We start from the raw sequence: 23,922 nt of genomic DNA on the forward strand, positions 1-23,922 counted from the left end.
TGCTTGTGGTTGTGGTTTGAACGAACTTGTTTTTTTGCATAGGTCCAAACTGGAAATAAACTGGAAAAGAAAATCTGGGAAACAGCTCTTTAACTCTTTTCAAATTAGATTGATGGTCATGTATACACTATGGACTGATGTTGTATTCTTGCCTTGTTACTTTGCCTGAGTAAAATTTTTATGAAAACACAAAAATTTATAGTCATTAGACTACATTTTCCCACTCAAAATCTTCTTTCCTGCTTGGGGTTAGGAAGCAACAAAGGCTTTACAAGCATAGCTTGCTCATATGATTTTAATAGATTTGTTCTGGCCTTCTTTTTTTCCTTTTCTCTCATTCCTAATGAGAATAATACTGGGGTAATACTAATGTTGGCAGCAGTAGTACTAGAAAGGCACATGCAGCACACCTAGGTGCCAAACAAGAAGGTACTTGGAAAGATGAGCAAACCCACTTTATAGCCTAGGAGTTAAAAGCAACTTCAGCACTCCATTTTGTGACTGTTCTAGATTGGCAGAAGTTCATCCGGCAGTTGAGAAGTCTGCTGGTAGTATAGCTAGGGAAATTAAGATAAACTAACCCTACCAAAAAGCTAAGTCTTTGTTTAAAAAAAAATCCAAACACAACATATATGGAGGAATGGGACAATGTATAGTACTGAAGTACAGTGGCATATTGATTCTGGTCTGTCATAGCATTAAGGAATGAGGAGGAAAGCAGGTGGCAACTGCAGAATGCTACTAAAAACTTTTTTTTTTTTTATAGATTTGCAAGCAGCATAAACAAGAACGCCAGAGGAATAAGGAAAAGATTGAAGTGCTTTATATACTGATAAAGAAACAATGTGAAATGCAAAACCAGCATAAAACAGGCTGTCCTTATCTACAGCACATGCAAACTTTTTCTGAGAACATCAGCCTAATGGTTTATTTGAAGAAACTCAGAGGCTCCTTCTTTTCTTTTTTTGACTGAGTGCTTCCATGAATATCCTTTGGTAGTAGATGCATCTCTGAGCATATACAATTCATAAATGGACATCTGCAGCTAAAGTTCAGTTCAGCAGGCTTTTAATCGAGTTATTCTGTGTGAGCTTAAAACTACTGCAGCTGTGATATGCCATACATTAAATCTCAGTGCCTTCAGGTGTGTCCTGCATGCAGTAGAGTCACATGGGCCTAATTTTTGCTCCAGCTGTTATGAGAATGTATTGACAATCTTGGAAATACATGGATTTACTCTACTACCTGAAGAAATTAGAAAGTTGCTAGAAAGAAAGCTGCAAGTTCCTTATACTGGTGAGTAAAAATGACTTGTTTTTAACATTGATGGCTCTGGTTGTTGCTATTTTATTACACTTTTTTGTAGCAGTATTTAGGTATTATGAAATTGCCTTTCTAGTTTTAGAGGAAAATGCTGTACTTTATGTTCCTACCAAACCCCGATACTGTTCAGTTTATTTTTCCAGCATTTCCCAAAGATACTCGTATTACCTATTAATAATAATCCTCAATTATAAGGTGGGATGTGAGTTTTGCCTTTATCCTTAGAACTTTCAAAGGAAAAACTTCATTATCTGTTTGGTTTCTGAGTGATATTTTGCAGTAATACACCTCGAGCCCAATCGTAAGGAAATTTTAAATCTACCTTTTGATCAGATGGAAGTAGAGTTTGCTCCAGATCAAGTGGTTAGTGGAGAGCTCTTCTACAACTAGTCTGAAAGAACTGTTTTACTGTTCAAAGGCTATTTTCTGTTAACCGGATTCAAGCATAGACTTTCAGTTCAACATCACTTCAGCTGAATAACTACATCAGTTTAGTTCTCTGGCAAACTACAAATTGTCTGCCATCAAATATTCACCAGAAACTGAAATGCTGTTCTAAGCTCCAATAATTATTTCTTGGTGCTATATGAGAAAGTTTTCTTGTCTGTACCGAATATAGCTTTGCAGAGCGTGTGGGCAATTAGCGAGGTGGCTTTTCATAGTGTGAAAAAGGAAAATCCTTTTTTCTGCTGAACCAACTTTGAGCTAAATAGGAACACACGCCAACTTCTACTAAAAGAGACGGCAGTGGACTATAGCAGCCACCTCAAAACGTCTATTTGATGAGGCAAATACTAGGGTGGCAGGTACCTATGGGTGTGGGCACCCCAGCGATATTGTCCAGCCGGGACCACAGAAGCGATTTGATTTCTGAGGTGTGGCGCTGGCTGAGCCACTGTGGGGGCTGAGGGCTTCTAGGCAGGACCCGGACCTCCCACCCGCCCTGTGCCCGGCTCCCGCGGGCCGGGCCGATGCTTCCGCCTCCCGGCCAGGCGAGGCGCGCTCCTGGCTGCCCCGGGGAAAGGACCGGCAGCTCGCCCAGGTTACGCTTCAGAGCACCGGGAGCCCCTGCCCCCTGGGAGGGAGGCGAGGCGGGGACGGAGAGGTGCTGCGGAGGGAGGCCGGCTCGGTTGCCCCACCGTCCGCAGCCCCGCACCGCCCGGGCGACGGCGAGGGGCGCCCCCCGCCCTGGGCTGGGCGCGGCAGGGTGGGGAGGCGCCGTCCCCGGAGCCCCGGGCTGGGGAGGTCGGACAAAGGCTTCCAGGAGAGGGAGTGGCAACCGGCCGCCGAGCCCCGCGGCGGGGTCCGGGGGAGCGGGTCGGTATCCGCCGGGACGAGTGAACTTCCACACGGGTGCGGGCAGCCTCCTGCCCCCCAGGAGGAGGCGGCAGCTGCTTTCCTAGAGGCAAAAGCGGAGCTCTCCCGTGCTGCTTTCTGCTTCCCCGAAGGTGGCTGCCGGGTAGGGGGAGGCGGGGGAGGAGCCGGCTCCATCCCCGGGCGGGCGGCGGCCCCTCCACTGCGCCAACCTGCAGGCGGGCTGGAGGCGGCGGCCCCGCCCGGCCTCCGTCTGCACGGGGCCGCGCCTCCCTTCGCCGCCGTCCCGAGCAGAGCCGCAAGCCGCCGCTTCCCGCTGCACCGGTCCTGGACTGCAGCTTGCTGGCGGCGAGGGCGACAAGCAGCGGCATCTTGGAGCGTCTTCTTTCCCGAGTGCCCTTTCATCTCTCTCAGACCGCTCCTGTCTCGTACCTGCAGCCTTTTCTTCTCCCTCCATTCCTCCTACCTTGTCATCTCTCCTTTTCTCTTTCTCTTATCCATTTTCTGGTCTTGGGGCTGTTTGTGCTTTCCTTCTCTTTCTTCTTCCCCCATCCTATTCTTTTTTGGACCCTCTTCGTCTAGTGCCTCTTAATCTCTTGATTTCTTCTGATTTTTTTCCTTGGACTTTGCCTTGTCATGTCAAGATGGAAGTCAGACATGACTGGCTCTCCTCATCCCCCCATGAGGGCTTCGAGCAGATGAGGCTGAAGAGCAGACCCAGGGAGCCTTCCCCAAGCCTCACCAGAGTAGGTGCGAACTTCTACAGCACTGTCAAGCAGCAGGACTACAGTGCCAGTGTCTGGCTGAGGAGGAAAGACAAACTGGAGCACGTAAGCCAGCTTCTATTTCCCCCCTTCTTTTTCTTTCTAGACCTCTGTCTAGGTACGCTGTTAGGCTACCTCTCTACCAGCTTGGACCCCAGAAGAAAAGTGTTGCTCCAGTAATTGAGCATGGCATTTCCCAAATGGTAGAGAAAGGACCTACTTAGATTTGACCAGGCTGGGACCTCTGAGGTAAATACGATGTCAGTACCATTCCCAAACCACATGCAAGTCTCTTCCTAACTGGGAATATCTTTTAATGTTCTTGGCTTATTCATTCTTCTATTCCCGCAAACTCAGGAGTGATGTGGGAGGAGGAAGATTGGAATGGTGCAGATGGAGGTTAGAGCATTTATGTCATGGTGATTAAAATGTAGTTCTAGAATTGCTAAAAGAAAAGAGGTGTTTTTTTTTTTTTAAATTCCAGCTGTGATTTTCTTTTTCTTTTTCTTTTTCTTTTTCTTTTTCTTTTTCTTTTTCTTTTTCTTTTTCTTTTTCTTTTTCTTTTTCTTTTTCTTTTTCTTTTTCTTTTTCTTTTTCTTTTTCTTTTTCTTTTTCTTTGAGGCAGAGGGGATTTCCTTCAAGACATCTATTCCTGCAGCAGCAGTATGAGACTTAACTGTGTTTGGGACCACAGTAGAACTGATACTGTGCATAGCTCTAGTGAATATTTTATGAGAATTTAAGGTACTTCTAAGTATTCCTGTCTCAGATGATGTTTGAAAGCATTTTTCATGTTACTTCTAACAGCAAAGAAACGGGTTGAGATGACCTGCATACTGTGTAAGAGTTTTCTGAATAGCTTATTAGGTGAAACCCATTGTTGCAGTGTACAGTACATTCAAACCAGGAAAGTAGCTGCATTTACAGGGATGCAAAAGAATGTGGATGGGTTTGCATAATGCAACAGTCTGTCATTCTTTACATTAGTGAGTAATTTGCAATCACAGTCACATTGACTTCAAGATGCACATAAAAATGTTTCTTGGGGTAGAGCCACCTGAAGTCTCTTTGGATAGAAATGGTCTCATGACAAGGGTAAATTGCCTCTATTACATGAAAATCCTAGATGGCATAGTAGAGTCCTTTAAAGATGAAACCTGAAAAAAGCTCCTGTATCAACTAGTTCATGGAGTATTACCCTCCCTTCTCAGTAACCTGCCGAGTATTTTATCCCCGTTGGCGAAATCTTAAACTTGAGTTGTTTACCCTTATGGGGAAATGACAAGAACTGATGAACTGTTGGAAATATCACATTTCAAATGTTGAAACATGTTGAATCCTCTGCCTTTTTACACATGTTTTTGTGATTCTTCACACTAACAACAAGGCTTCACAGTAGTAAGCTTGTAAGCAGAGTATTCTCCCATTGTGAATCAAGAAGAAAGGTCAATGCCTTATCTCAGTACAGCTGAAACATAGAAAGCACAGAAATCTGAGCTCTAGCTTTTGTAACAGGTTTTTGCTACATGTGCTTATGTGTTGATATCTGTTGTCAAATGAATGATTATCAGTTGGGGGGTAATAATCTTTTAACAGTTTGATAGCTAACTACTGTTCTGGACGCTGTATATTAGCATGTTCTGATATCTGTATTTTAAATCATACAACAATATTAGCATGGACAAGGACAATAGGCATTAACTTGTTTGAAGATCACAAGTGCAAACCCTGTATTTTGTGTGTGGTTTGGTTGGGTGTGTTTGGGTTTTTTTGGGGGGTCAAATCAGTATTTTGTCACAATAGTAATCTTCAATAACCGTGTGGCATTGGTGAAAAGCTTTTTCAGTAATCAGTTTGGTATGAATGCATGGTCTTTTGGGGGGTTCCCCTTTTATTTGATCCTGTTATTTGTATTCTCAGAGCCTATCTGAACAATGTAAAGAAAAAAAATAGGAACATTGATATTTCATGCTTGCCATTGAAGTATTTATTTATTTGTCATTTATTGTGAATACCCTGCAGTACATTAGATATGCCAACAGTATATATGTGAAAATATTTGGGTTTTATGATTTAAGGTAACTGTATTACTCATGAATGTTGTAACAGACAGGGTATTGCATAGCTCCTCTTAGTGAATGTAAGTAAAATACGTATTAATTTCTAGATTGTATTTTGCTTGTACAGTTTTGAAGCAAGGTGATTGTTATTTTCTATGTTCAGTTAAATCTTTGAGGGTTTTGAGTGTTTTCTGGCCAAAGAAGTTATTTCCTACACTCCACTCTTCCACTCCAAAGGACAAACCAATTAATTTGAGATGCATCATTTGAGTGGTATAGTCATTGACACATGATAGCTTATGGCCAATATTGGATAATGAAGATACACAAACTTCATGAGGTGGATGCAGGACATGAATAACATTTCATTGCACCTCCCTCTGAGACAATCATGTTACTTGATGCCTACAAAGAAAATAAAAAATGTGAGGAGTAAGCATTCATGGAGGCACTGATTTTGAAAGTGAGTGTAAGTCAAGTTTCTTATGTACTCTTTACACCTTGTGGAAGGGATTGGTTTTTGCTTCATTGAAATTATTTCTTAAATTGATTTCAATGTGGTTGTTACAGGGATAAAATTGGGCCAGTATATTTTGTATGCTACTTCCAGTACATCCTTGTAGACCACAGAAGATTTATTATATTGACTTTCGTTAAAGTGAGTAGCACGACTTATTCATGTGCAAAACTTTTTATGAATCCATATATAGTTTGAGGGACTAAAAAACATCTTCTGAAGCCAATTCTTATCAAATTGTTTATATAAAAAAATCTCAAATACACACAGCATTTGTTTGTAGGTTTCAAAAATGTAGCAAAGTTGTGGGTTGTGGTGTTGTGGCTTTTTTGTTTATGGTTTTTTTTTTTTTTTTTTTTTTTTTTTTTTTAAACAGATCTCAATTTGAAGAGTATGGTAAAGATGTTCAAAATTCAACTGTTGCCATGTCTCTTCTAAAAGCACAGAACAAGTTCAGATGCACAAATATGATACAGTTTCTTTAAAATTGTTCAATACTTAATTATTGACCATATAATTTGACCATAGAGGAAGTCAAAATCTGGAACGTATTGCTGGCGTCTTGCTAATTGATTGTTCTTCAAATGGATCTTAATATAGTGTCTCCTCATTGACTAATTGTTTATGTGGGTTACCTTTTTCCAAGTACCAGTAACAAAATTTGTACCATACAAGATCTGAACTGTTGTGTGAAATATTCTTAGTCTCCTTTGCATAGTGTTTTTTTGGTTGGTTGGTTTTGTCTGCTGTTGCCTTTTTAAATGAAATGTGAATTGGTTAAGAGAAAAAGAAGGAGGAGGTAGGGATGGGGAGAAAGAGTAGCTAACCTGATAGCCTTTAGCTGGAGGTAGTTACCTATGTTTAATTTACAGTAGCTCTCCATCATGTCTGTGTATACTTCAGTAATGACAAGTACTGTATAGCTGCTTTCCTAGTACCTCAGCAAAGAATTGTAGAGTACTTAATTTTAAATAATCAAAACTTAAAACAAAAGTAGAACAGATTTCTTCTTAAGCTACAGTAGATGTGCTTCAAGCATATATTCTTTTTTATGACAAATACAGATATTCCTTCTCAAAGATGTAGCAGTAGTCTTTCTCTAATAACTTTTGAATTTAATTATTTACTTAATTATGTCAAAACATTTTTAAAAATGTTTGCTTTGAGACTATAACTTTTTGGGGAGACTTGGTACCGGAACAGTTTTATTTCCTGGAGATCCTCAGTCTGTTACCTTTAGTATTATCATAATTAGGAGAAGTTATTGATAATTCTTGCATCATTTCTTGTTTTTGCTTAAGTTCTGATCAGTAGCAAAGGCAACATTGGGGTTTTGATTCTGAGTACTCTTGCTGTTATGAGAGTTGGCTTGACCGGTTGATGTTATGCCGTTGATCAGCATACCACTATCCCTTTGGCAGCATTGCTACCCAGAGAGGAAAGAGGCTATGAGGTAGAAGGAGGGCAGTGTCACGTGGCAACAGAGACAGATATCTAACATGCAGATGTTAGGCCTAAGACAAGTTATAATGCTGCCTGACAAGCACAGCTATGGTACTTCTCAGAGACTCATGACCAAATCAGAAATAAAATATAACTTTAATTCACCTGTCATACCATCCTTATAGAAGTTGGAATCCCAAATCCAATTCTGCCAGTTAATTTTTATTATTCAAAAACTAGCAGTTCTCTTAGGCAGCCTTTCTTTTTTTTTTTTTTTTTTTTTTTTTCTTTTCTTACAATACAGGAAATCCTTAAAATCATTGTTGGATGGTTTAAAATAGCATTTGTGCTCATGCATGTAAACTAGTACAAGTGTTAGAAGTTAGAGGACAGATTTATAGGCTTCAGAATTTGACATCCATGTGCATAGCTATAACCTGTAACACGTAAGAAAAAAAGGTGGACATAGCTTGATGCAAAGCAAGTAACAGGAGTAGAACTCAGTCAAGCCAAATCAGTTGCTGGACAGAGCCAACAACTTTAACTTAAGGGAGAATAATAAAAGGTTCTAAAGCAGAATTAAAAAAATCATTACACACATTCCCAAAGCAGTGCCCGTCTTGCAGTAAATGCAAATACATGGCTTTTTTTGAGTTAAATGAATTGACAGAGTCTTTTGCATTAAGGAGGTATAAATAATTTGTCATCTGGAATAATGTCAGATACTGAGAAGAGTGGAGTGCACCACGCACAAGGGTACATAAGTGGGGACGATTCAGAGGGTTCTATAGAGTTTGTTTCCAGCATTTGGAGCTTTTTGATGGCACGGTTACAGATTATAATTCAAAATGTCTATCTGGTCCTGGAGATAGATGTCTATATTTAGATTTCATCATTAAAATCAAAGGAACAAACTCCATTAAGTAGAGGGACTTTGGCTTTTTCTCAAAAGAAGACTGATATTAGGAATTGCCTGCCTGCAACAGTGGTACTAGTGTGTGTTGAGGTTCTTGGTGAAGTAGCAGCGTGCAGTTCACCTCATTGCTGACAGACTGTGTGTGGAGGAATTCGGTTGAAATGCTGCTTTCCTTGAATGTGTCTTTCTCTGGTAATGTTTGGTAGACAAACATAATTAGAGAAAATAAATGTTCAGAGAAGTGGAAAAAGGGGACCAAAGTCATTGGGAAAATACAGAATAGCATTTTAGGGCAGAAAATGTAAACTGGTTTCTTTTGAAAATAGTATAGGGAATTTGAAATCCCCATTGAAATTTGGAGGGGAAAGAATAACTTATTTCAGTAGTTACCACGCATAAAAGTAGTTTTGTATTGCAAAGCAGTGAATACATGATACCTAATAGTTCATTTTTCTCTTTCTAGTTATGGTGGGTTAACCTTGGTTGTCTGCCAGCTGCCCACCAAGCCACTCTCTCTCCTCCTCAATAGGACAGGGGGAGAAAATGAGATAAAACATCTTGTATCTTGAGATAAAGACTAGGAGATCACTTTACTGTCACAGGCAAAACAGACTCAACTTGAGGAAAATTAACTTCATTTATTGCCAATTAAAAATAGGGTAGGATAGTAAGAAACAAGGACAAGACTAAAAACACCTCCCCCCTTCTTTCCGTGCTCAACTTCAGTCCTTTGTTTCTGACTCTTCTACCTCCTTTCCCCCAGTTCCCTGAGTGGCACAGGATACTGGGGAATAGGGGATTGCAGGCAGTTCATAACACTTTGTCTCTGCTGCTCCTTCCTCCTCACACTGTTCACTTGATGTGGTGTGGGGTCCTTCCCGTGGGATACAGTCCTTGTCAAACTGTTCCGATACGGGTCCTTGCCACAGGCTGAGGCTCTTCAAAAACTGCTCCAGCATGGGTCCTTTCCATGGAGTACAGTCCTTCAGGAATTGACTGCTCTAGCATGGATCCACCATGGGCTGCAGTTCCTGCCAGAAAACCTGCTCCTGCATGGGCTCCTTTCCACGAGCCTCAGCTCCTGCTGGAGCCTGCTCCTGCATGGGCTTTCCATGGGCTACACCTTCCTTCAGGGCGCATCCACATGCTCCTGTGGAGCGTCTTCCACGGGCTGCAGGGAAACAACCTACTTCATCATGGTCTTTATGAGTGGCAAGGGAAATGTCTGCTTTGACACCTGGAACACCTCCTTCCCCTTCTCCTTCACTGACCTTGGTGTCTTCAGGGCTGTTCATCCCACGTTTTTTTCTTCCTCATCTCATGTAGCTGCTGTGCAGCATTTTTTACCCTTTCTTATATATGTTATCAACAGAGGCACCACCAGAGTGCTTGATGGGCCCAGCTTTGGCAAGGTCTGTTGTGGATTCAGCTGGAACTGGCTGTGCCCAATATGGGGACAGCCCTTGGTCTCACAGAGGCCACCTCTGCAGTGCCCCCCATCCCCTACCAAAACTTAGCCATGTAAACCCAAGACACTAGTCTCAGAAGCTACTTTTCTTTCTCTGATATATGAGAAAAACTTTCAACATTGCATTAATCTAGTGTGTCAGTTCTGATGATTTCAACATCAGTTACTTTGAAAATCCAAATCTCTCAAGCTAAAATCAAAATATTTGAGAGACATAGTCACTGTAACAGACTTAATTTATAGTGTCTGTCTTTGTGTTGTTGCACAAGAAAACAAAACAACTTGAAGTTTCAAAGTTGCACTTAAAATTGATTTATGTATGTGTGCATAAATTTAATTCAACCCATTCAAGACTTTTTAGAAATGAAGTTTTCTAGTTTCTGAACAAAAGACCTAAATCTTGGGCTATGTTTGTTCCAGATGCTAACTTCAGTAAAGATATGGGAAAAGTGGTTTTCACTGCTATGCTTTTCCTGATGCTGCACAGCATTAAGGAAAATCCAAATTAGTTTTTTTTGCTACTGTCGTTCCTTCTTTTTATCAGCGTTGACCATCCCTGTTTAAGGTTTTTGAAATAGCAGCTTCAGAAACTTGCAACTTAATCTCCTTGTCTGTTACACAAACAAATACTCTGCAGTGGTTTGATCTTGTGGCAGACCATTGACAGTAACAGTTTTAAAGATAGCAGGGGTACTTAAGACACTAGGAAAATTATCCTTAATGACTGTCTCCTCACAAAGGCAATTACTTCTCTGTCTGGAGAGGATGCCCAAAGAAGCTAGTCTGTGGAGCTGAATGTGGAGCTTAGGCCTTCTTCCATTCCAGAATAAACAATGCTGAAATACTGCAGTGAAATTCTCTTTCCCAGACCATCCAAAGATGGAAACAACAGACCAATTCATGCCAATGATTAATAAACCCCACTTCATTGTTGTTCAAGATGGGAATCCATATACTCTTAATCATTCTGAAAAAAGAAAGTTGTGTGCTGGCAGTCGACTCCCTAGATCTGTCTCCCCTGATGGAGCCCTTTCCTCTGGGACTTGCTTATGACTGCCCACCTCTTGCCTTGCTCTTTTAGTAACATTATTTAAGGTCTGATTCCTGGGCCTTTTATGTAGTTTAATTACTGAGAGGAAAAAGAACAGGTGCCCTGCTAATGTCTTGGAAGGTCCCTGTATCCTCTTAAACTGAATAGTCCCTCTGTCATATTTCAGAATCTGAAAGGAGGTTTCTTAAAATAAGATTTGGATGCTTTTTTTGAATTTTTGCATTACTAGATGACGATGACAGCTGTTAGAATCAAAAAGTTTAACATTAATTTTCCAGTGCATTGACACTGTAACATTGTGTAGTCTGAGTGGACAGTCAAATTGCTTGCAATCTGTCCTTCACAGTTCTTGGGAACTAGAGTAGATTATTTGAGGATACGTCTAGATTAGGCAGTAGGTACATGCTGGGATCCATAACCCCTAATCAACCAAACCAGGGACCTGTGCTGCTGCTTGCTTGTGACCTGTACGCCTGGGCTTCCAGAATGGGGGAACAGTGAAGTGAATGTGTACCTAGGAGTTATCTTATCTGGCAAGGATGCAATTGAGCCATTTATTGAGAATTGAGGCACTTCCACTGTCACCAGTCTTTATAGTGTTATATTGGAAGCAAGTTAGCCTACTGTTTCCTCACAGTGACTTAAATGCTGGGCTTCTTGTGAGTGTCTGACTATCTGCTGTGCCTTAGTGGGCAGAAGGACCACTCAGCTAAAAGCAAAGAAATATGTGCGGGGAGTTAGGAGAACCTTGGAAGTTCAGGAGGAGAAAGAGAAGGAATGAATGACACATTGGTGCCAGTGATGAGAAATCATTTAATCAGAAATTCCTTTTTAATAGATCACAAACTTATTCCTAGTTTTTTTGGATGCTTACCCATCAAGATTTAGTCTGATTATTTTTTTTTTTAAGGTTGTTCCTCAGAATTCTTTCACTTCTGTAAAGGTTTTCCTAATATAACATAAGTTTTGAGTAATTTTATAGGGATTTGGCTTCTTTTGTTTTGATCAATGCACTGTGTAATTTGACTGTGCAGATAATATTGAGCCCTGGACAGAGAAATATTGGAGTGGTATTTTTACCAATAGTTCATCGGCTTGCTCTCTGAAGACAGAGACAAATTTACCTATTTTTCCACTTTTGCACAACCTGTAAATCCTCTTCTATATGTGCAGTATTTGTGGTAAATACAGTTGTGCATTTTATTAATTTTTGTATTAAAACCAAGAGCTTAAAAAAACCTTAGTTCTGTTTCTGACTGCATGATGTCAACATAATCAGCAGCTTGTTTTATAATTTATGTAGTTGTTGCAGCTCATAAATACTAGTCATTCTATGGTAATTTTTGTTGCCGTTTGTATTTCACTATTTACAGTTGTAATGAAAAGTTTAATGGAATAAAAAAGCAGTGTATTTGAGAATTGCGACTAATAAAACAAATAGTGATTCAGATAATTCCTGCCATTGTGATACGTTAAATAGGCTGGATTTCCCCAAGGCATTTTAAACTGTTTGGAGCAGAACCAAATGTGGAGCAGTGCTGAGATAGTGATTGTGACCAGTATTCATGATCCTGTTGTTACCGCAATAAAGGCGTATTTACTTGGGGTTATACTCTAACTTGATTCTCTAAAAGCTAATATATGCTGTAAAAAGCCTATCATAATGAACAGATGTGTATTTGTTTTGAAACGCGAATGAGTAAAAGTTAGTAACATCTTTAGCATTTCCAACCACAGTAAACATGGCATGTCTCACTAGTGCTTTTTGTGTTACAGAAATCGTGCTGCTGCCCATTAAGTTCCATGACTGATCCTTTCTAGGCATGAGTGTTTTGATAAGAGAATATGCGTTATGTGTACTGAACAAACTTCAGGCATTACCTCAACCAAGGCTACCTACTTACTTATGGGAATGGTGTTAAAGGTGACAGTGATTTGAACCCTACTTCTTCAATGCAGTTTGTGCACTTTTGTTCGATCTCATTCCAAAGCTGTGATAAAGTCCCCATTGACTTCACCCCTACGGATTTAAGTTGTATATGAGCTCCTTGAGAGAAGACTGTGGATCTGCTCAGCTGTCATGGGTTTGGGGCAAAAAAGAAAGTTCAATATATCCTCCTAAGCAGCTGGAGGAAAAATCTGTCTCAGAGCCCTCACCTTTTCTTGAGTTTTAAGTCTCTGGATCATCAGACTAGTTGCTGGATAGATTATTTGACAACACTTTAGTTAGCACAGGGGAAAGTCATAGAATGGTTTAGGTTGGAAGGGGCCTTAAAGATCATCTAGTTCCAAGTCCCCTGCCATGGGCAGGGACACCTTCCGCTAGACCAGGTTACTCAAAGCCCCATCCAACTTGGTCTTAAACATCTGCAGGGATGGGGCATCCACAGCTTCTCTGGGCAACCTGTTCCAGTGTCAGTACTGTTTCTGACAGTAAAGAATTTTTTCCTAATATCTAATATAAATCTACCCTCTTTCAGTTTAAAACCATTACCCCTCATCCTATCACTATACTCCCTGATAAAGAGTCCCTCCCGATCTTTCCTGTAGGCCCCCTTTAAGTACTGGAAGGCTGCTATAAGGTTTCCTCGTAGCCTTCTCTTCCCCAGGCTGAACAACCCCATCTCTCTCAGCCTGTCTTCATAGGAGATGTGTTCCATCCCTCTGATCATCTTCATGGCCCTCCTCTGGACTCACTCCAACAGGTCCATGTCCTTGTACTGAGGACTCCAGAGCCGGACACAGTAGTCCAGGTGGCATCTCATGACCTTGACAGGCTACGAAAAGGACAGAAGGCATCCTAATATAACAGATGGGATGTAAGAAACTGTAAGGTCTATGTGAGCATGCAAAAAATAATATAGATCCAGTTGTTTCAGAATGCAGAGTATGGAAGGAAGGTAGTCAGATAGGTGCGTTTGAAACTTCAATTATGTGGCAAGACTAATGAAGGGGTACCTAAGGAAAACACAGGAAAACAAAGCTACCTGTGAAATTATTTATTTGCTCTCAATTACAATACTTCTGTTCCTCATTAGAAAGTGTAGGTGGAAAAAAACGTCCATCATGCTAAAACACAAATCAAACCTAAATCTGAATATGATCTCAGTTTTATGATAGCAGGCATCATCTGTTTTCATGTTTTGTGTTCATTTAAGTGGAAAGATGTAGCTGCTTTAATGATAATTGAAAAAAAAAATGTCTTGCCTCTTGCAGAAAATTAATTAGGTGAGCAAATGGAAGAATGTGCATGGCTATGACTGGTGGCTACAATAAAGATGGAGACTCTTGTCAAATTGTGCTGTTTCCCCATAGTTGTTTATCAGGGAGGACCCATGAGAACGCAGAAAGACTTGTGTTTCTGGAACACTAAGAAAAAACCCCAGTGATTAGCGAACGCATAGAAATTCTGAATCCGCATATTTCCTGTGGCTTTCTGGTGGCTGCTTACAAAAACTGGCCTGTTTAACCTCTTCAGGGCAGTGATACAATATCCATCATAAATTAGGTTTTGAAGATGAGTGAAATAGAATAAGTTAAGGCTAAAGCTCTGTCAGTTTGCTCTAGGACCTGAACAGCTCTAAGAGCCTATGCAGTATGATGGGTTGGGGATTTTCTGTGTTTATAAACAGAAGTTGATGTGCATTTGTAAGCCCATGGTGCACATTCACTGTTACCTTCTGGAATAAGTGGTTCAAAGGTTTCAAGCCAATGGGTTGGCTGAGGTAGCGGTCACACTTCTTCCTTTCTTCCCCTAAACCAGTACGTTCAATAGGTTCTTCCAGCTTATAAAGGAATTATCTTTTGGCCTGCAGCAGTGTGCGTAGTCCTATAAACTCTACTGTTGAATGTATGCTATCTACTGACCTTTGTGGTCTTTGATGCCTTGGGGAAAAGTAGTTTCCCAAAGTTTTCAAGAGGATTCATAATGCTAAGTTCTGGTAGGGTAATGAGCCTATCCTTCATATAATTTAGACATGGTTTCAGTCACAGTTTGAAGTGTTTGCTAAACTGTGCTATTTCTCTATGTATCTTTTAATGGAAAACCAGTATGTTTTGTGAAGAGTCAGTTTTTGCTATTTGCTAGATTAAAAAGTGATTTGGAGTCACGCATAGTCAGTCCTGTGTGTAAGTGCTGCTTAAAACAATATGGGATGAAGTATATTTATGCTGCCTCTATTAGATTTGTGATTTTTAGATCCCTGAGAAGATGAATCTTTTGAGTAAGTCCTGTTACATAAATAAAGATTCCATAGCCACCCTGGTTGGTGCAGCTGATGGGATGGTTCTGAGGGAACACAACTTGAAAATGAAAACTTAAAATGAAAACTTAAATGAAAACTTAAAACAAGGAAACTAAAAGAACACTGATGAATGAAAGCCCAACAATTTTGAAATTATTTGCAATTTAAAAATATTTTTGGATTGATTTTTTTTTTTTGTAGAATATGTCTTATACCAAATAGATGATGCTGAAGACTGATTGGTGCTTATTTGGGATGCCGTGAGCATCAAAAGATATCAATACACCAAATACTGTTTCAGGCCCTTACAGTGAGCATGATTTATTGTTTGAATAACAACAACAATTCCTTTGGGTCTGGCATGAAACAAAGTCGCTTAGGTGTTTTGGAAAATGTTGCCCTTTTGAACAAAGCAATTTCCTTTGTCAGTGTGAGCTGCTGCCCCTGCAGACTTTTCCTTCAATTCCCTATTTGGCACATGGCAGGCAGATAGCACCTAACCCTTTCTGTGTTATTTCATCCCCTTTTATGCAGTATTGTTCTCTCTGAGCTTTGTTGTCACGGTTTCGTTGCATCAAACTCCTGCTGCAGAAAGCTGGAATGTGCCAGCCTGTATTCTCTGGCTGTGTGCTATACAGTTGTAGTGCACATCAGCTGAAATCAATTTGTTTCTGCAACTATATGACAGCTGAAACCTTAGACTGCTAGAAATTTCAATTTTTAAAAAATATTTTTTCTTCAGTTTGTGCACTTTGTTCCCCTAGTCTGTCTGTCCTGGGGCTGTTCCAAGCACTCTGGCTTTAAATAACTGTAGCTTCACGTCCAATTTTTAAAATCTACTGTGTTGCACAACTTTTTCCCTTTTTATTTCCCCAAGGTTGGATTTACATACCCAAACCAAGGCCTTTGTTTTTTCACTTTTTCTCTAATTTCATCTCATCATTTCTTTCTCGAAGTGAAATTTCACTTAATTTTAAAATTATATTTCTTTATTCACTTGTCCCCACCATGCTGCCATGCGCCCTGAACTTCTCTGGCAAATCCACAGCCCTGTTTTGGCATGGCATACCACCTTCTGTGATGCACCTTGTGTGGAACTCCCAGGGGAAATATTGTGAGTGAAATATATGTAGGATTTACAAAACCACAATCCTCTTACAAGGCTTATGCATAATTTTTGTACTGGCAAGGTAACATTTTCTGAAATTCTTAAGTGATTTAAACTTGTAAGTCCTGAGTATGCGCCTTTGAAAACCTGAAGTTACAATGAAAATGGAAAGTTTTTGAGTTGTCTGACAGTTTGAGTTGGGCAACATCCTTGCAAGTGTGATCTATAGATCTAGTAATATAAAAGGCAATGATTACACAAAGAACAGCAAAAGTTTTTGCCACCAGTGTCACTGTTGTGTTAGCCAACAGCATGTTCTTTCAGAATCTTCTCTCCTTGTAATTAAATGAGAGCTCAGATGTTTTCAGTGCAGAGAAATGCAAGCAACTGCACCATTGTGCCTTAAAAGGGATGAGAAAACTGTTTCTCAGTATCACGGAATCTGTTTTCCAGGAGACTGAACATTTATTTTTATTTTTCAGAAATAGACCACTGAGAGAGTGCATCTTTTGAAGTTAGTTTGTGCAGGTAGTAAACAGGATTTTCTCTGATCTAGGGAGAAGTTTACAGCAGATGTAGAAATGCTCATTTATTATAGGAGCGCCACTGTATGGTAATACTTTCTGATTTACAGGCCACAGTACATAAGACACACATGAAGTGTTTGAAATTTGTGTATGTTTTAGCTCTCACACTACCACTGTTCTTTGTGTTTGTGTTGTTTTGGTTTTTTTTTAATATGTTGCTTAAATAAGGGGGGATGGGATTTTTGAAAGACTGTAAGATTACTTCCTATTTGGACTAATCTGGTGACTGTATTTGAGCTGTTGCTTTCTATGATTTCTTTTTTGATAAAAGTCTGTCCCCAACAGCTATTTGTGATTTGTTTTTGTCTTAATGCTTGTTTCTCCAGACTTTGGAAGACTAATATTTTTATAAGAATATTTGCAAATACTTGTTGCTTTGTTTATTCACTTTATGATTCTGTTTGGCACTAGATGTTCTCAGTTTATTTCTGGACATTATTAATTTTTGATAGCATATCTGCCTAATTTCTTCAGGCTCTGAGCATGGAAGTTCTGACTTGAGTAGAATAGCTTGATGAGGAACCAGCTACTGATGGGTGTTTGATTATTACCACCACGGTGGAAACACCTTCCCAAAGTACCATTCTAGATAATAATTGCATATCTAGTTAGAGACATCATGATGATGTAATCTGAAAACAATGTAACTGCTGGTAGTGACCTTTCTTCTGTGAGTTATATTTGATTTATAGTAGCTTGTTTTAGCTCTACTTAATTAACTTTAATTACATGTCTATATATGTGTATGCTTTTACCTCTTGAGATCGATACTGTAATTGATAGGTTTGTTTAGTTGTATTTATTGCATGTTTACTATGCATTGTGTTGTTTTTTCCCTTTTTGGTTAAAAAAAGGCTTGGCAGCAGAAAGGAAGGTTTTCATCTTATATTGTTCTGGCTGCTGGGCTTGGCAGGAATGGGGCGATGAGTGATTTTGAAGAGCAACTGAGCCATGAGGCTGGTAGAGGTGGGACTAGCAGAGAAGGGGAGGAACTGGGAAGCTTGAAGGAAAGTGTGGGCTGGAAGATTTCTGAAAGAAGCAGAGAACTTGCTTGTAGTAGGATGATGACAGAAAATAGAAGCTCTTCTAGGGCTTTGGAGGTGAAAATATGAGGGTTGTTCAACTCAGCCTTTGAAAGCTTTTGGATCAGGGAGCCAAATCAGATGAAAAGACCTGCCCTGCAAAATGATGTGGCCAAAATTTATTTTCCAGATTTTTCTGTGCAGTGGGTTTGAGTTATGGGTTCTATATTAGCTTAGTATTTTTGTGCTAGTTATTAGAAAGAGAGGGGGTGGGGTGGTTGTTGGTTTTTTGTTGTTGCTGGTTGGTTTTGTCTGTTCTTTTGGTATACTCACTTTGGTATACTCAGTGTTTTCACCTGAAGGTTCTGGCTGAAATGAAGCTCCATCATGAATGTCCACATACAAACTGACCAAATGTAGCAAGACGAGAACAGAAAAAGCAAGTTTTGTGGTTGATTCCTTGAAATAGTGAGCTCTAAAACCATATAAGAATGTTGATGCAGAGATTTAGGGTTTTTTTGTAGTATAATGAATGTATATTTGAACAACAGACTCCAATGTCTGCCTGGGACATGTGGAGTCATTGGCTCATTTAACTCGCTTCTGTTACATAGCTTTAAGGAATGTGGAAGCTACACAGACCACGAAAAAGGGCAATGTGAAGTATTTAGACTGAACAGGAGCCACTCTTGCTTTCCAAAAGCTGGAGGTATTCTAATTATGAGTTAATTTTACCAAAGTCCCAATGAAGCTAAGTTCTTTGGTAGTTTTTATTGGTTTAAATTTTTTATTTATTTGCAGTTCATGGTGTATGACTAGACACAAATAATGCTGTGTTCAGCTTGCTTTTTTTTTCTTTCTTTTTTTTTTTTAATGCTTGCTATCTGCAGAGAAGGCACATAAGTAATTTCTGGATGGCTATACTAACGCTTTTGATGTAAGCCTTTGCAAGTGTACTCTCGCACAAATATTTCTGAGGTGAGCTTTTTTCAACCAAAAAAAAGCCCACTCCAAATGTCTGTGTGTATGGATGTCACCTGAAAACAGAGGTAAAATAAAAACAGGGCTTTTTTTTTTTTTTCTCAAATGTTGATTTCCATATGTAATGGTCTCATCTGATTTGTTTAAATACACTTATTGTGAGATGCAGGGGTTTTAGTTTCTTTCTGCATTCTTTATGTCAGGTAAATTGCCATTGATTTCTGTAAAGATTCAAGCAGTCTGCGTCTCAACAAACCCACTCATCCATTTAAACCAAAACATTCTATTAAACCCAGTATAGGCGATAGAAAAGACCACTGCTCGACGCAGTTTAAATAGTTTGTCTGCGTCTTTGCTTTGCAAAGAAAAACTGCATTGAAAGTGGAACACCTTGCTCGAGGATTCTAAACCAAGACTACAGAAATGAAATAACGTTTCTTCTCAGTGATGGGCTACCATATAATCTGTAAGGTTGTTATACTGCTTGAAGCATGTAGGGAGAACAATGCAGTCACTTCAATCATAATTCTTTCGGTGTGACTAACCCATTGATGCTATAACTAGTCTCCATTTGTAATTTGAGTGACAGCACTGTCTTCCAGATGAAATTATTGCCTTTCCATGGTGTTTCATGAACACTTTCACTTGATATGGGAAACACAAGTTGATGTGGATATTTCAGATAATCAGGAAGCTTTTTTTTTTTCTTCTTTTCTCTCCTTTATGTTGTGGGACAGGAAGACATAAGGAGTATGGATAAAAGCATCAGGTCCAATGGGGACAAGTGTTTTATGACCTGGTGTTGCCTCCAAGTAGAGTATTAAAGCCAGGTATAGCAATAGCAACAGTTTCAATTCTTAAATGACTTTCACTAGGTTTTCCTTGTTGATAAATCTAATTTCCGGTTGCAGATAAAAAGCATTGGACTGGTAGGCACTTGAAATGATACTGGTTCAATTTCTCAATCTGAATTCATGACCATGTGTACATCCTAATGGAAAACCCAATATGGACTAATTTCAGAGGGAGAAGGTGTTACTTAAAGTTCAAACTGTGTGCAGAAAGTTGGAGAACTCTCTTAAAAAGCTGCTTTTTCCCTATGTATTCAGTTTTGAGGGACTGGAAATGTTGATTTTACACTTGTCTTTTCATTTTGTCTTGTCTTTTGGGATCTCAAACATAGGAATAGTTTTTGTTTTCTTTCCTTTTCTAGAGGCAATGACTGATACCTTGTTCTCCTAGACCTTAAAAGAAGTTACATACCACTTGGAAAACCTGTTTCTGAGCTCCCAATTTTTTCTTTTGTTAGTTGATTTGATTTGGCTTGATGTGGTTTTAAGGATCTTCGTTTTTAACTTGTTTCACCACCACACCCTTTTTTTACTCTTAGAGGAAAAATGAAATCCCTATATTTTTTAGCTTAGGATTTAGATGAAAATTTGTGAGGTGAAAATTTTGCTCTGGATTTCTCGACAAGAATGGCTTTTGCATGACTGTCTATGTAACCCTTTATCAATGCAAGCTAATTAATCTATTTGCTTTTGCTGTAGACTAATTTTGACTACTTATTCATAAGGAAGCTCGTTCTTCAGTAGTTATATCGGTCACCTCTCCAGTGTTACATTTGCCTTTGACCTTCACAGGGCTCCTGTCAGCCCATTTCTTGAGACTGTTGAAATCTGTCTGAATAGTAGCGTTGTGTTGCCTATAAATGCTGCAAGTCATTCTGTCCAATTGTCTAGGTCATTAATGAGACATAAAACAGTACTGACCCTGGCAGCAATCCCTGAGACACTCATGTAGTATCTGGCCACCAGTTGGATTCTGTATGCTGACCACAACCCTTGTAGCCCAATGGGTCATCCAGTTTCCAACCCATTTTATATGGTTATCCAGTGCACATCTTGCCAGTTACCTGTAAGGATTACACAGGAGACTGTCAGAAGCCTTGCTAATGTCAAGATATGCAATGTGTTCTGCTTTCCCCTAGCCCACACAGTCCACAGTCATCTCACGCAGAAGGCATTCTGGTTAGTTGACTATAATTTGCTTTTGGTAAATCCAAGAGCACATAATCTTCCTTACTTGCTGCCTTCTTTCTTGAAGTATGAAAAGTTTGACCACTTGGCCTCTCAGGGGCTGCTTCCTGAGCTTGGTCTCATTTTGACTGTGGGAAATGTTTGCCATTTCAAACTCTAAGAAAGAAGTGGATGTAAATTCCTCCCCTGTACCTGCTCTTTAATACACCTGGCTATTACCTTCACAGGATGACTCCCAAGACAAGCTGTCTGCAGTTAGACTGACTTACTCTGATTAAGAGATTTGAGACCATATTTACGACTTTTTTATTTTTTTATTTGAGAAAGGCGTATCTAACAGTAGCAATGCTACTTTGATGCTCAAGATGTTAACTAAGTTTTCTCATATGCCAGAATTTTTTTCTGTTGCAAAGTTAGCTGTTTCCTTGAAGCTTGCCTGTCTCCAGGAAAAATGACCACTCCTTGAAAGAGCAATAGATCTGAGCTGAGCAGAGGAAATGTTGTTGAATTTCCAATTCGAGTTTATATTCAGTTTGTATATTGACTCTCCTAAAGTTTGCCTAACCAAAAGAAATGCTTTGGGCATAGACAGGGTATAAGGTCTCAGGACAGCGTTTGACTTACTACTCCTTTTAAAGACAGAGTGAAAACAGGCTTTGTGTTTTCTATGTGACCTTGGGCAAGACATCATATTCTCACTGCAACTCATTTTTTTGCATGTATAATGGGCTAATAGTATTACTCAGCTTTTTATAAGGATTGTGAGGATGATATCCTTCCAGTGAAGATGATAAAATATACATGTGAGCAAATTGTTAACCATATGAATACTTTAGATAAATGATAAAATAACGCTTTTCATTTCAGCTCTTCAGAATAGATGGTACACTGGCAATTTTAGATGCAATTCTATGCACATCTCATCTGGTCCAGTGGCAGGTTGATACTGAGAAATGATGCCCAGCTTCCCAAGTTGCAAGGTCTGCCATCTTCCTTGTGTTGCTGCTAGTGATCATGTGGCCAGAGGCTAAGCTGATCAACTTGCTGATTTTTACAGAAAATTTACTTACCGTCCTCCCAAATGAAATTGTTAACTTTCTTTCAGATAGGTGAGCTGATCTAGCAATCATGTTGCTGCAGGGGTAAGCCAAATTTGATGTAGAAGAAGGAGCAGGAATGTGAGAAGAGGAGGGGAGCTGATGAGAAACTTCCCTTTTGATGGTTGATATACTTGGGTTGGTTGAAACGCAAAGCAAAATAGCATTTTTAGTGATGTGTTTGACTTCTTCGTGGTCTCTTCCAGAGTATTCTTTGTCTGTCTCTTTCAGAGTAGGAACCTAGATGGCTGCAGCCCAAGGTTGCAGGCTATTGCAGTACACAATGATATTTGAGGACAGATTACTTCAATTGCCTGTTTGTTCCATGTCAGTATCAACATTAACCATTATCCAGGTGGCTTTCAGAAAGTAAAATTCTACTTACACAAATCCAAAGCATTACAGAGACAATATTTCCCAAAATGACAAGACTAGGTTATTTCTCTAGACCTACCTTCTTGCTTCCGTGGTACGGCTCCAACTTGCTTGGAAGTCTCCTCACGGCCTTGCAGAAAATGGGACCAAGAGCAAACTGAAGCATATCATACAATTTTTGACAGGTGGAAGCTTAAATGCTATGATATTACATGTTAGCATTTTGCTAGGGCTCCTTCTTAGACTTATTTGCCCGAACAAGGGCTTTTGTTAGGCTGCAAGGTGAATTTGAACTCCTTCCAACCCTGCCTATTCTGTGATTCTGTGACAGTCTGGGTCCTGGTTTTGAAAGGCAATATTAATGTGAACAATTGATAATAAAACCTGCCTCAGAAATCCTTAGTATGACTTTATTCAACTTCAGATTTTTTGTCTTCAGTTTTTTAGCGTACTGATTTAGCTATTGTTTCCTCTCAGGAAGGGTGAAACTTTGAGTCATGTGTTACTGAACTTTTTTGATTAAATTTGTATTGTTAGTACAAATTCCTAATGTTACTTACCAGTCACTTCATTTCCCACATAAAGTGCTTCTTATCTGCCTTATCCGCTCCTTTAAGGAGCGCACTTACTAAAACATAGGCACACATGACACACATTGCAATAACACTTTTGTAGCATTTATTACTATTTGGATACTCTGTGTGGCCAGCTTCTCACAGCAAGTAGGACGCTTATCCTCAAATATTTGGTAAACAGTGCAAGATGTTATTGGAGACACTGGAATAAAAGAATTATGTCAAGAAATGTGGATCTGCAGACACAGTGGATGTTCTAAAAATTGCTTCCATGGTGTATGGTCTTAATAATATTAGATGGAAAAGATGATGTAAAAATGAAAAACTGTAAGTTGAGCCAGCCTGATCTGCTTGCTCTAACTATTAAGAATAACTTCATGCAACTCCTGTTTTTAAAAGAAGTGGAATCCTCCAGAAATGGAAAAATCCAGAAACATGGCAATTCATGTTCTTTCTTAAGCCTGAGGGGGAAAAAAACCCTAACCTCTGAGCTGTTCTTTATTTTAATACCAGATTAAAAAAACACTGAACATATTCAAGTTCTGTATATGAATTCTGCTCTCAGAATATACAGCTTAAAATATACTAGGTTTTGCTAGATATCTTTCACAGAAATACCTGAAGAATAAAAGCATGAGGAAAACCTAGAAAACTCAGATCAGGGAGGAAAGAAGCTCAAGGCAGGTTTGGGAAGAAAGCTCCTGCAGGTGAACTCACTGCTGTGCCTTCACAGAGTCATAGAATGGTTGAGGTCGGATGGGACCTCTGGATGTCATCTTGTCCAAGCCCCACGCTCGAGCAGGCTGTTCAGGACCATGTCCGGATGGCTTTTGAATAACTCCGGGGATGGAGACTCCACAATCTCTCTGGGCACCATGTGCCAGTGCTCAGTCACCCTCAGTAAAAAAGTGCTTCCTGATGTTCAGATAGAACCTCCTGTGTTTCAGTTTGTGCTCATTGCCTCTTGGCCTGTCACTGGACACTGAGAAGAGTCTGACTTCATCTTCTTTATGTCCTCCCTTCAGATATTTGTATACA

At 39.7% G+C, this 23,922-nt stretch overlaps 1 protein-coding gene across 1 annotated transcript in view; it reads left to right on the forward strand.

Moving 5' to 3' along the window:
• Positions 1-3,234: 3,234 nt before the first annotated feature.
• PLD5 (phospholipase D family member 5) overlaps positions 3,235-23,922 on the forward strand; it is a gene marked incomplete at both ends in the record, with an annotated part of 187,685 nt that continues 166,997 nt past the window's right edge. Inside the window, one exon of the mRNA XM_082481775.1 lies at positions 3,235-3,467. Coding sequence (XP_082337901.1) covers positions 3,282-3,467 — 186 coding nt within the window. The remainder of the gene's footprint in view (positions 3,468-23,922) is intronic.

This window comes from Vanellus vanellus (assembly GCF_965231255.1).
Source record: "Vanellus vanellus genome assembly, chromosome: 3".
In the NCBI taxonomy this organism is placed as follows: Eukaryota; Metazoa; Chordata; class Aves; order Charadriiformes; family Charadriidae; genus Vanellus; species Vanellus vanellus.